This window comes from Amphiprion ocellaris, chromosome 24 (genome assembly GCF_022539595.1).
Source record: "Amphiprion ocellaris isolate individual 3 ecotype Okinawa chromosome 24, ASM2253959v1, whole genome shotgun sequence".
Taxonomy (NCBI): Eukaryota; Metazoa; Chordata; class Actinopteri; family Pomacentridae; genus Amphiprion; species Amphiprion ocellaris.
In genome coordinates this window covers 9482896-9495526 of record NC_072789.1, presented here as the reverse complement: position 1 = coordinate 9495526, position 12631 = coordinate 9482896, and the positions used below count along the sequence as shown (strand labels likewise).

At 39.6% G+C, this 12631-nt stretch overlaps 1 protein-coding gene across 3 annotated transcripts in view; it reads left to right on the top strand.

The window, feature by feature from the left end:
• LOC111564000 (plakophilin-4-like) overlaps positions 1–12631 on the top strand; it is a 64238-nt gene that overhangs the window by 14139 nt on the left and 37468 nt on the right. For 2 of the 3 annotated variants that reach the window (XM_055008483.1, XM_055008482.1), the window contains exons 3-6: positions 6475–6587; positions 8364–8398; positions 8958–9074; positions 10984–11138. In XM_055008483.1, coding sequence (XP_054864458.1) covers positions 6475–6587; positions 8364–8398; positions 8958–9074; positions 10984–11138 — 420 coding nt within the window. The remainder of the gene's footprint in view (positions 1–6474; positions 6588–8363; positions 8399–8957; positions 9075–10983; positions 11139–12631) is intronic. The other variant, XM_055008485.1, reaches the window with a different exon arrangement.

Below are 12631 nucleotides of genomic sequence, written 5' to 3'. Positions count from 1 at the left end.
GCGCTGATCGGCCTGATGCTCCACAGAGTGTAAACCACAGAGGAACATCCGCCCTCGCGCTCCGCTTCACATCTCCGTCTCCACGAGTTACTTACTCTTGGTGAACCCTGCTCTGCCTCCACCTGCTTCATCTGCAACCTGTTGTGTTGCATCAAAGGTGGCGTTTGGGCGTACAGAGAGCCTCTAAGTGTTCCAGTCCGTGGATGGGTTCATGTGTGGGCGTAGAGCAGCGGCAGGAGATGGAGGAAGAGCAGCGCTGTGGGTGTAGCAGCAGCTGTTATCTGTGATTAATGGACTGAAATGGAGCCCCGAGAAACTAACGGCGGATGTTTGGGCTCAGGAACTTCCTGCTGTGTCGGAGACGACTCGGTGCATCAGAGACGTGCTGATGTTTGTGGGAATAACGGGACGAAAACATCAAAAGAAACATCTCAGTGCAGCTATTTGTGTATCTTTGTGGTTGTTTAGTGTCTCTAGTCACTTATGTCTCTGTGGTTGTTTTTTGTTTCTTTGTGGTTGTTATGGGTTTCTTTGTGTCATTTTATCGATTTTTGTGTTCATTTTATGTCTCTTTGTAGTCATTTTCTGTCTCTGTGGTTGTTTTGGATCACTTTTGCAGTTGTTGCGTGTTTCTGTGGTTATTTTATCACTCTGTGGTAATTTTTGTCTCTGTTGTCATTTTGTGCCTGTTGTTTTTGTCTCTTGGTGGATGTTTTTGTTTCTCTGTTGTTGGTGACTGTGGTTGTTTTCGTCTCTGCAGTCGTTTAGTGTGTCTCTGTAGAGTTTTGTGTCCTTTAGCAGTCATTTTTGTCTTATTTTGGTTTCTTTGAGTCTCTTTATGGTGTTTTTGTGTCTCTGTATTTGCTTGGTGTCTTTTTGCGATGATTTTGTGATCAAGTTTTGTGATAAAGGCTCAAAAATCCTGGAAAAGGTGCAAAACTTCAATCCTCCACTACGTGTCTGAAAGGCCTGTAACTCAGAAAATATTCACACCATGAAGATAAAAAAATGCATGGCTTCATTTAACATACTAAAGTTACTGTACATAACAAATCAGCTGGTTCTGAACTGAGTCTACCCGAGCGAATTCCCCCTTTAAGATGGCGTGCTGTCGCAGCAGAACTAGGCCGAACATTTCACGGGTATCACAGATGCAGCCCAGATAAACCAAAGTGCCGGGCTGTGATTAGACACGGCAAGAGGGAATAAGACGCCGAGGTCTGCGGTTGGTGTCGCTCGATAAGAGAAGGGGGAAAAACACTTTGTGACGGCGCACAATAAGCCGTGGAGAACGGTCCGGTAGCCCCCGGCTGGTGCGAGGCATCGCCTGGCACGGCTGAACATCGGCCTGGCAGGGCTGCGTTGGGCGTAACGCCACGGTGAGGCTGAAACAAAGCGGCTGTGTGCTGCTGTCCTGTCTCTGCGCTGTTCTGAAGTGACGTAAGGAGATGCAGCAGGCAGAGTCAGCACCGTGACAACGTGATGCAGCACCATGTTGTCTGAACGACGCTCTGTAACGTCCCCGAGACTCGTGAGGTGTCGGCAACGCGTCCAACTGGGGCACATTGTTCAACAAATTATGTCAAACAGCTGGGAAAATCTGGCAGCCAATAGGAACCAGAGAACATATGTGAATATATGGTGGAATACTGTAAAAAAAACGTGAAAGTAATGGCAAATATCTGTAAAATAAGGATAGTTTTAGCTGATTTAATACAATAAAACAGTGTAATTGTTCACTCGCACATCGCAAAAGTGTTAAATACTATTTCTAAAAATAAAATTTAACAGTTTAGATTTTTTTTTAGCAATTTTTTTCAGTAAACATGCAAATTAATAATGACGAGTAGTAGTTTTACTAGTTATTAACTTTAAACAAAACAAGAAAAATCTGTAAAATCACAGTTTAATTATTTACCAATTTTTCCAATTCTTAAAATACATATTTTTTCTTTAAAATAACAGCAAATATCTGTGAAATAATATTTTTTTTTGCTGCTTTAAACTCAGTAAAACAGTGTAATTCTTTGGTTACATGCTGTTAAAGAATGAAGTACTCTTTCCGGAAATACAGAAAAATCTAATTCATGTGTACATTATTTGCATTTTTTCAGTCAGTATTTATGTGAATACTGATATTAAGTAATGGTGATTTCCAATAAACAAAAACAAGAAAAATATGTAAAATAGCACAATATTATACATAATATTTCTTTCAAATAGCAGTATCTGTAAAGTAATATTTTTTGCTGTTTTATGCATAGCAAAACAGTGAAGTTGTTCAGTAACGCATTGCAAAAGAATGATTTGCTATTTGTCAAAATTCAGTTTTTCTTTGAGTTAACATGTAGATAATGGCAATTTTGATAGTTTTTGACTTTAATTCAACAAAAGAAGAAAAGTCTGTAAAATCACAGCTAAATTAATTATTTAACTTTTTTCCCCAAGTCTTTATTATGCTTATTTTTTCTTTCAAATAACTGTAAGTATCTCTAGAAAAATGTATTTTGCTGCTTTAAATTCCGTAAATGGTGTAATTGTCCAGTGACACACACACACACAAATTCTTGAAATATTTTCAAAAAATGAGTAAAAATCTTCCAAAAAAATCCAAAACATATCTAAAATGATTATATATATTTCAGTAAAACTTGTAATATTTTCTTTAAGAACATTCACAAAAAAAATAAAAACAAAATCCAGCAAATTTCGCTGCATTTTGGTTGATTTTTATGTGAATGTTCTTAAAAAACATTTTTAACATTTCTTTTTTCCACCAAAAAAATTGTAAGATTTCCCAAAATATATAAATATATTTCTTTTCCACATTTTCAAACTTTAAACCGGGTCAATTTTGATCTGCAGGACGACATGAGGGTTAACGAGGGTTATTGTAGTTTCATGCAGCCTGACTTCTTTTCCACTGTGTGTGAATCTGCCGTATGTCTGAAGGTGTTTGGATTTTAAAGAGTTGACTCCTGAGTTAATTCTGATTGCAGCAGCTGACTCTGAAATCAGGCCATCAGCTACGATAACATGCAGACTGCTTCCGTCCACAGTGGATTAGACACCAGCAAAGAAGCAGCGTGATGAGACCATTAGCTAAATCACTGTACACCATCTGACTAAAGAGGCTGTCAAGGCTCCGTGCATCACATGGCCAAAGCTGACCCAAATACAAAAGAGCTTTTATCAGGAGACGTAAACAGATGAAAAGCTGCCAGCGTGGATTTAACTGTCTTTTGTTCTGTAGTTTTTAAGGGATTATGCTTTGAAGGACTTTCGCCCTGCTGTAATAGGAAAAAGTGAAACAGATAGATGCCGTTGCTCGTCGTTGAATTAGGCCGTAGATAATTATAGTCATGACAGAAACACATGCAAACACAGCTGCAAAATTACCACCTGCACTGCATGTATGTTCCCTGCTGTAAGTTTGAGACATGGCCAGCTGAGCCAAAGTCTATTAATTTTACTTTGTGGCTGCCATATGTGGTTCACGAGCATGATGTTTCCTGGGTGGAGATCTGTGCGTACGATCCCCAGGCTCTTCAGGACGTTCAGAGCTGTAGCCAGTTGCTGCACAATCGGCCGGATCTCTCTCAGGGAAAGTAAGGGCGTCTGTCTCTTTTTCATAAAGTCCCTCAGGTTGCAATCAAGAAGTTCAAACTCCTGACAGAGATGGCCTTTGTCGAAAAATGAGGTTTCCCACCTTACAAAATTAAATCTGTCTGGGTCGAAAGCCTTCAACTCGTTGAGGACAGCCTCCTCTTCCTGTGCCTGGTGCACATACTCATGTTCAGTGATTCTCACAGCTTCCCTTTCATTGATGTCTGGCTTTAAACACAGAGCGACCCCTGTTGTTGCTGACAGTCAGACAGACAGACAAACTGATGCTGATCGTCACATCGCTAATGACAAATACAGGTGATGTGATTCATGTTTTTGCTGCTAATAAAATCACAAATTCCTCTTACATGGAAACTTGTGATGCCGAGACGATGCTGTATGATACCTCTGACACAAATTCACATACTGAGGAGATAAACATTTGTTTTCTCTAAATGTGAGCTTAAGGGTTCATTTTTGACTCTGAAAACACACATCTGTGAACTTCAGATCCACTAGATCTTTTCCAAAGCTGTCTTAGTTGTCTCAGTACTTGTAAATAAAATGTACATTTTTATGATGATTTCTACATAAAGCATGATGATATATTTTATTGCAACTATGTAATAATATCATTAGATCTTCGAACAACTACATTATTTGCCAACTATTTTGATATTTAATTAGTTTAAGTAATGCTTTAGCAGACTCTGACCTACTATGCTTAACTATGTACTTGTAAATAAAATTGTTAAAAGTAGAGTACAATGCTGCTTATACACAGTAGTGTCCAGTATCATTATATTTGATAATATATCATCACATGTCCCGTTTATTTTCATAATTAGTTTTTATTTTTGATATTCTAAGTACATTTAATGATATTTAATTAGCACATGCAGATTTTTTTATTAATATTGGAGTATTTTAAAAGAGGATAATGGTGTTTTTACATCACCAAAGGATATGAATGTGTCTTTCGCCACAACTAAAATGCGGTGGCTTGTTAATTTAATAAATCGCAGACCTACAAACCATAGAGCAGCTTATCAGACCTCGTCAGAGAACATTTCCTGAATCACTTCACTGCAGGGTTTCCTTAGAATGTGTGTGTTTTCCAGCCGGCCTGTTTTTATATTTAGACATTATTTGCAGACAGCTAATTCTCCAGCGGACCTCCATCATGACACCAGCTGTGGTTCCTGGACGATTTACGAAGCAGCCGAGAAGCCTCCGTTATGTAACCGAATATAAATGAGACGGTGCCAGAACTACCCGCCATTCAGCAACACACTCTGCAAACATCTGCTCCACTTTCACACCCTTGAGCAAGGCACTGGATCCCTTCCAGCTCTTTGGGCTGCTAATAAATAGGGCATGTGTTAGTACTGTAGTGTTTGGGTTGTCAGATTTGCCAAAAGTATGTCCCGATGGCTGCATTTCACAGATATTTTGAGATTATATCTGTGCTTTATCGCATTTTACAAGCCACTAATGCAGCCTTAAATAGTTGTTCTAATGCTTGAAGAAAATAATAATTTAATGCCTTAATATCCTTAATATACCGTGTGCTCCTTGTCGTCATGGCAACCAAGCCAGCAGACTGATGCAGATTAAAAAAATCATGAAGATAGGTGATGTTTTAACTTTGCTGTTTGTAAAATTACCTGTATAATTTATTACGGAACACGTTTCAGGATAATTTTAGGATTTTATTTGAATATATTTCTGCAAAAACGCTGCTTTTTCCTGTGAAGTATTCTTTATTGCATTGTAAAAACAAAAAAAATGCATTAAAAAGTGTGAAAATCTGGCAGCAGGGATGCCAGAAAATATATGCAAAAAATGTTAAACTGTAAAAATATCTGTAAAGTAGTTAAAGCACTGTAGTTGTACAGTCATACATTATAAAAGGGTGAATTACTGTTTGTAAAAACACAGATTATTTACAGTTTTAAAAAGTTAACATGTATGTAAACACTTTTTTTCTGTGATTTTATCTTTTTTTTCTAAAATAGGAAAAATCTGTAAAATAAATTTTCGACAAATGATGGACCATTTATCAATCCTTAACATACTTCAGATGGGCTTCACAGTTTTCAACTTTAAAGTTAAAATAATCTGTTGTTTCATTGCTTCGTTTTTTGATAATTCATTAATATGTTGAAATAAATATATTTAGGTGTCATGTTTGATAGCTTTTAAAGCTCAAATGCCACAAATACCTTGTCTTCGGCTACTAAAATGTGAATATTTACTGATTTTCTTGGTCTCTTAACATAGTAAACTGGATTTATGTATCATCAGCATATTAAACAGAACAATAAATTCTTATATTTATCAATAAAATAACTGGGATGGAAGTTTGACCCAATAAAATTCTATAATTATAAAAAAAAATTAAAAAACAAAGAAAAAATGACTGTGGTTAGGTATTATCACAATGATATCAACCATAAAATGTTCAAATTATCAGTGAGCTTTCAAATTCCTTAAAGACTGCACCCAGAATAATCAATATAAGGTAATTGGGTCATAGTTGTTTCTATCCTGTGGCCTTAAAATCCATATTTTCTCATCTTCGTTGCTTCATACGAAATTCTTCAAATTGCATGTAATTACATTATCTGAACCTCAAGGTCCTGCACACAATTTTTCCTGTTTAATATCTCGAATCCGCCTTTAACAGCCTCCCAGCGAGCTCACAACCGGTGACAAATCAGTCAAGTCAAGCGGACTGAATGCAAAATGGGTTTTATATTTAATTCTGACTGGCATCAAATGGGTCTTAAAAAAAAAGGCGGGCTTAAACTGCCGTTTCATGGTGGATGTCTGGTTGTAATTGCTGCTGCCCATGTCTTGCCGTAGGAGCTGCAGTTCGAGCGACTGACTCGGGAGCTGGAGGAGGAGCGGCAGATTGTGGCGAGCCAGCTGGAGAGGTGCATGCTGGGAGCCGAGTCGCCAGGGGGAGACAGTAGCAGGTAGATTTGACAGCGTGACGCCCTTTTCTGTGGTATATTTTTGCATGAACTAAATCTCACACAGCGGATTTTAGATTTCTGACACAGTTATAGTGTCTTATATAGTATTTAATGCTAAATTAATATGAGTAATTACTGTAATTGATGAGGAATTTGAAGGATGGTGTGTTTTCAAAAACCAGCAGTTTTAGTCTCACTTTTGAACAGCTTTGGGAGAAAAAAAAGAACTTGAATAAAAACATGATTCTGGTAAGGAGGTAGTCTTACTACAGATCTCCTAAGGTCAGTAACTGCAAGGCTTCACTGTTTTAATCTCTGTGTTATTGTAGCCTGTTGTGTAATTGCTCTGCAGGTAACAGGAAAAGAATAAAGCAAGGGTGGTGCCATTTTCCAGCAAAATTAATTGGTTTGTAGGCGGTACTTTTGCTCTATTATCTCAAACATAAACTATTTAGGTTAGAAATGCAGCATCGTAACTTTGAAAATCCAGAGTTAAACCTGAATTTAACTCCATAACTCTGCTAAACTTGTTCTGCAGAGCGGCTATATTTGCAAATCTAAGTCAAAGTCTTTTAGCATAATATCATAATTTCACAGCTAAAACTAGTCATTAGTCAACCAGAAATAGCATTTTTCCTCCAACGTGGAGCTAATGTTAGCTCAGGCAGCTGCTGACAGGTAATTAAATTTGCGAGGAACAGGTGTCATTTCAGTGCTAAACCTGACAGGTGTTGGGTTAGAAATAAAAGGCCTACTTTTATCTTGCTCTGTCACAAATCGAAGACACAGTGTTTGACAGCTTGACAGGCATAGCAGCAGTAAGTAAGAGCAAAGGTTCACGTGTGAGCCAAACTTTGACATCCAGATGCAGATTTTCGGCAGCAGCAGGAGAGATGAGGCGATTTTTAACACATGAAACATGCAAAATGAGACTCTCTGGCTTGTGTAAAATAGTCAATAAATTGGAAATATGTTTGCTTTTCAAGGCTAATTGTTCGATTTAGTTAATTTCTACATCAATTCTAACTAAATTAATCTTGTAAAACCAATTTCTTCTTGGATTCATTTGAGTTTTTTCGGTCTTGATCACAGAATAACTTTTCCAGTTGTTCTAATATGGATTACAGTTGGCTGTAAATCATGCACGGTGGCAGAACGCTCTGACAAACCACATAATGGTGATATTTATCTTCGTGAGGAGTGATGTTCAGCCAGTCACAGCTGGCATATATCACTCTGAACACAAAGGCAAAACTGACAGAGCGACTAAATTTAGATTTTGCAGGTGAAATAAGTTGCGATGTCGGTTTATTTTAAAGATTGTTCCCCAAAGCCTCACATTTGCTTAATAATCCACATCTAATAGCCTACATAAAGCTTTGACTTGGCTCAAATTGTGTTTTTCTGCCTGGTTTAAAGTGTTTTTTGTTGATTTTTACAGCAGAAAGGGTCTGTTTTCCAGCTGCAGGTGTTTTCTCAGATAAAAATAACATGTCTCAGCTGGGGTCAGCTGATTTCATCCATCTAGAAAGTCAATCGAACTCACAGAGCATCGTCAGAAGCTTCATTCCGTCCAATTTCCCAGTAGATTGAATGTGTTTTTGAGGCAGGATGACTCCCCTATTTAGTTCCTTCTTTTAGATTTTAAACACCGTCTTCCATCTTCTCGCTGTTCTGATTGAATGTAAAGTATTCCACTGTGACTCTGATTTGATTTACGTCTCTCTCTGCTCTCTCGTCTCCTCCATTTCCTCCTCCTCCTCCCCGCTTCTGAAGCTCATCGGAGAAGTCGTTTGCATGGAGATCTGCAGGTATGATTTCTTATTTTGTTACGAAAACATCACAAAAAGATCCAAAACCACGAGCCGTATTATCAAGTGTTGCCATGTAGTTTCTGTGGGAGCCAACCGCCTCAGTAGTGCTCAGAAGACAGTTTTATTTTCATGCTTCTGTGTGTTTTGAAAGGGGTCAAAACTGTAGCTTCAAACTAGATGAATCCATATGATTTGGCCACTAAAGGGACAATTTTTTCCAGACGAGAGCGCCGTTACAGGCTCCAGAGCGCTGAAAATTGCCAGAATGCAGCACCAGACAGTCAAGCACAACAAAACAGTGTTTCCTGCCGGTATATATGGGCTGTGAATTGGATCCATTTACTATTCTGTCACAGATCCCTCTCCTCAGATTTCTGTCCCATTCGTCACTGTCGTCTCCCCAGCAAAACAAAACTCCTGTGATAAAAGAATTGATACTGAGAGGGTCCTGCCTGCAGAAGAGATGCTGCTGATTTCACGCTGCCACACCTAGGTTTTTTTTTTGTGTTATCATACACAAAATGGGGATCTGAATGTACATATTTGTGTCTGACAGGTGGAGAGTCTCAGGGCGGAGCCATGGAGGCGTCTGGATGTCCTGGTCGTCACCTGGAGGCAGAGGAGGGACTCTACCTGCCTGAACCGGACCGGGCCTCCCTGCATGACAGTGAGGGTCTGTTAAATGTACACAACACACGGTTTGAACAGTGGGTGCTGAAATTTATGACGCAGAAGCTTCAAGTTCTTCAATTCCTCACTTGTAGAAAGAGCCAGATGCTTTCTAAAATGCCTTTGCGTTGTCGTTTCTACTTCAAGGAGGCAGTTTAAGCCTATTCAGACATGCATCCTGTTGCGTTAATCTTGGCTGGAACTAAAGGTGTTGGCTTCATGTTTGGTCACTTTTCTGTAAAAGTCCATGGACCAAGTAACATTTTGCTTTTAATAGTTGTGTGAAGTAATTTAGGGAGGACTTTTTCCACATTTCAGCACCAATGCAGGGGGTCCTCAACTTATGTTGAAATTCCGTTCCTATGTAACACAAGTTTCGCTGTAAGTCAGAACTCACATACTGTGACGTACAACCGGCGAATGAAAACAAAGCCGTCTTCCTCATATAGCGGCGCATGACGACGTATTCGTCCGCTCTGGTCGCCAGCTAGTTCCCGCGCGAAATTTGTTTTAACATCACAAATGCTGTACGTTGGAATGTTGGAACAAGACTTTCTTAATAAATTTATGGGAGATGGTGATGTAACCAAGAAACACCATAGGTTGAGGAAGTCGTAAACCGAGAACCTGGTGTATTTTAGGGCTGGACCCGACTATTTGGTCGCGTGGTAGTATCCGAATATTCGGAATACAGTTTAGTTTGTTACTTCCAGCTGTTTAGGACTATTTCCTCTGGGTTTATTAAACATCCGGAGCTGTCAAATATTTTGATAGGTTGCAGCCGTCCTCCAGTTGAACCCTGAAATTTTGGTTTTAAACTGGGCTGTTAGTTATTTGCACACTTTCAACAAAATCTCCTCAAATATAGTGAAATACTGCATTCATCTGTGACTATTGTCACCAGTGGATTAATACACGTGGTACTTCAGTGTGTGTTTTTGAGGCAGCATTTGTGGTGAGTGTCTTTAACAGTATTCCACCAGATATTTCACCGGCTGATACAAAAATCCTCACAAATTGACCAACCAAATGATTGTTGCCATGGCTGCTGCCCATAGCAACACAAATCCACAATTTCCGAACCCAAGTGGGAGCGATCGGAGCCTGCATAACAAATCCCACAGGTCCCACTTGTAATTACCAAACTGTAGGAGGCTGAAGTGCTTGTTTCCCCTGGCAGCCGCTCTCATTTATGCTTACTTAACAAAACGTCTATTCAGATCAGTTTAGGTCACCCAGAACATAAAGTCCGCCTCCAATCCGCCGTCTGACTTTTTTATTTTTAGCCGTCTTGTCAGAAAAGTTTCACATGTCTTCACACCTGGGAGCTCAGCATTACAACCACAGCCTGTCGCTGTCGGACATTAGGCATCTTCACTGGAGCGTTTGACATTTCGGTCCATCAAGCTCTGGCGAAGCTTGCGTTTAACCACAAAAGATGGGCGGCCGATAGAGCGGAGCGGCAGTGCAGCTGTGAATTCTGTGCGTGTTTTATTTTGCAGAAACCTCCCTCCGCTCACGGTTAATTTTAACGGCATTATTAAATATTTCACATCCGAGTAGCGGTTTTGAAATGTTAAAAACAAATTTGCCTTTGGTCTTATTTATTTTACATACTGTTGGAAGTGGTCTGAAAGTGTAAAAATATCCCCCACATGCTTCCTCCTCCTCGTCCTGCAGGAGAAAGTAGGCCAGCAGATTGTTCCAAGAACAGCATAAGGGCTTAATGCAGATATCCATGTGTATGTATGTATATGCATAATGCCTTTTAACAAGCTGAAAGCCAGCTGAGATAATATGCAAATCATTAAAGCGCGGTGACTGATGTGATGGAGGCTGCAGTTTGAATGCCACAGACTGGTTTGATCTGTTCACGGGAAGCACTGAGGACTCTTTTCTTTGTTTCCTCGCAGGTTCTGGAGGCCACTCGGCCCAGATGACCTCGTATTCAGACAGCGGCTACCAGGACAGCAGCGTTAGTTATTACAGCAACCAGAACGTGGTGCGATCAGAGCCACGGGCTTCGATATCGAGAAGCCCGAGAGCAGAGGGTCAAGCCTCTGGGCAGGTAAGCCTGATGTCCACTGAGTTCCACCGGCAATCAGTCAAACCTCCTCGCTTTGTTAGGGTCCGAGCACCGAATGGTGTGAAGACCCTTTTGAAACCCATGGGTTGATTGTTATTCCGAGATACTTTTCCCATTTTTTGAAACTCAAATTTGGTGGCCTAAAAATACTCCAAAAGATTCCTGATTCCTGACCTTGAAAATAAGCTAAGGAGAGGATTTCACCACAAAGTCCATTTAAACTCGCTGTCCTGGACCTTTCAAATGAACAAACTATAATGAGAAATCCTTAAAATGCTAATTCAAACAGCTACGATATGATGACAACTGAGTGAGATCCATTTGAAGATACAGATCACATAAAATAGCTTCAGTACAGGTACGGAAAACTGTACTCTGCTTCCCCGCATTTGACTATTTTTCAGACTGATGTCGCTTGAAAAATGTGTATTTCTTTGCTGTAAGTAATAATCTTCAACCTGGGGGTAATGACAGCAAGCAGAGACCCGATAATTACTGTCAGGAATGATGAGGTGCATCGACGAAAACTTTCAAATCAGATCGACTCCTACCTTAAAATGGCTCCAACGTTATCAGCTCCTTCTCTTTGTGGCTAATAATTATATGGTCTTTGCATGACAGTGGAAGCAGGACTGACAGATAATGGCGAGTCCATTTGAATTTCCTGCTGATTTATTCCAAACCCGGCAGCCTCACTGGATGGGCTTACATGTCTCAGCTCTTAATTTCCCTTCGAGGCGTTCGGGGGGCTTCGATGGATTAAGGCGGCACAGATCGGCATCCAGTTGGCTGAGTCTATAATTGAGGGACATTTTACATTTCATAATAAGGAGGAAAAAGTAAATGTTTGTCGCCATAAATCTGGAATATTCTGTCAAATCTTCCCCGAGACGTGATGCATTTACTACGTGCAGAGCTCAGCTTATGATTTAATGAATTAGGACATTTATTCAAAGGCACGTGCGCTCCGTTACTTAGACAAATGAAAAAGATAATGATGCTCTTCATCAGACGTGATGAAGCCGCCTGTCTAAGAATGTCACATTAGCGGTAATTGGCGAGTGTATTTGCGAACAGGGCGCAGTGCGGCGATGTTAATTTCTCAGGTATTTATTCGGAAAACAGAAATGCTGGAGTGATTATCTGTCGGTGGTGTTATGGATATCACACTTGACATTTGGACTGTTTTGGGCCCCCGAGAGAACGCAAAAAAGCCAAGAATCAAGTGAATTTTAATTAGAAAATGTCATTAAATGTCATTTAATAATGATGCCGGAAGGAATTTTGAGATATTTATATCGTAGTCATTTCATTTTTAATTAAATCATATAAGAAATCCAAGAAAACAACCATTCCTCACTGACGTATTGCATATTTTTTTGTAGGGGAATAGCTTCGGTGGATTTACAGCTGTGAATTGAGAGTTTGTTTTTAATCATTTTGTGTTTATCCACATCATAAAATATGCATTACAG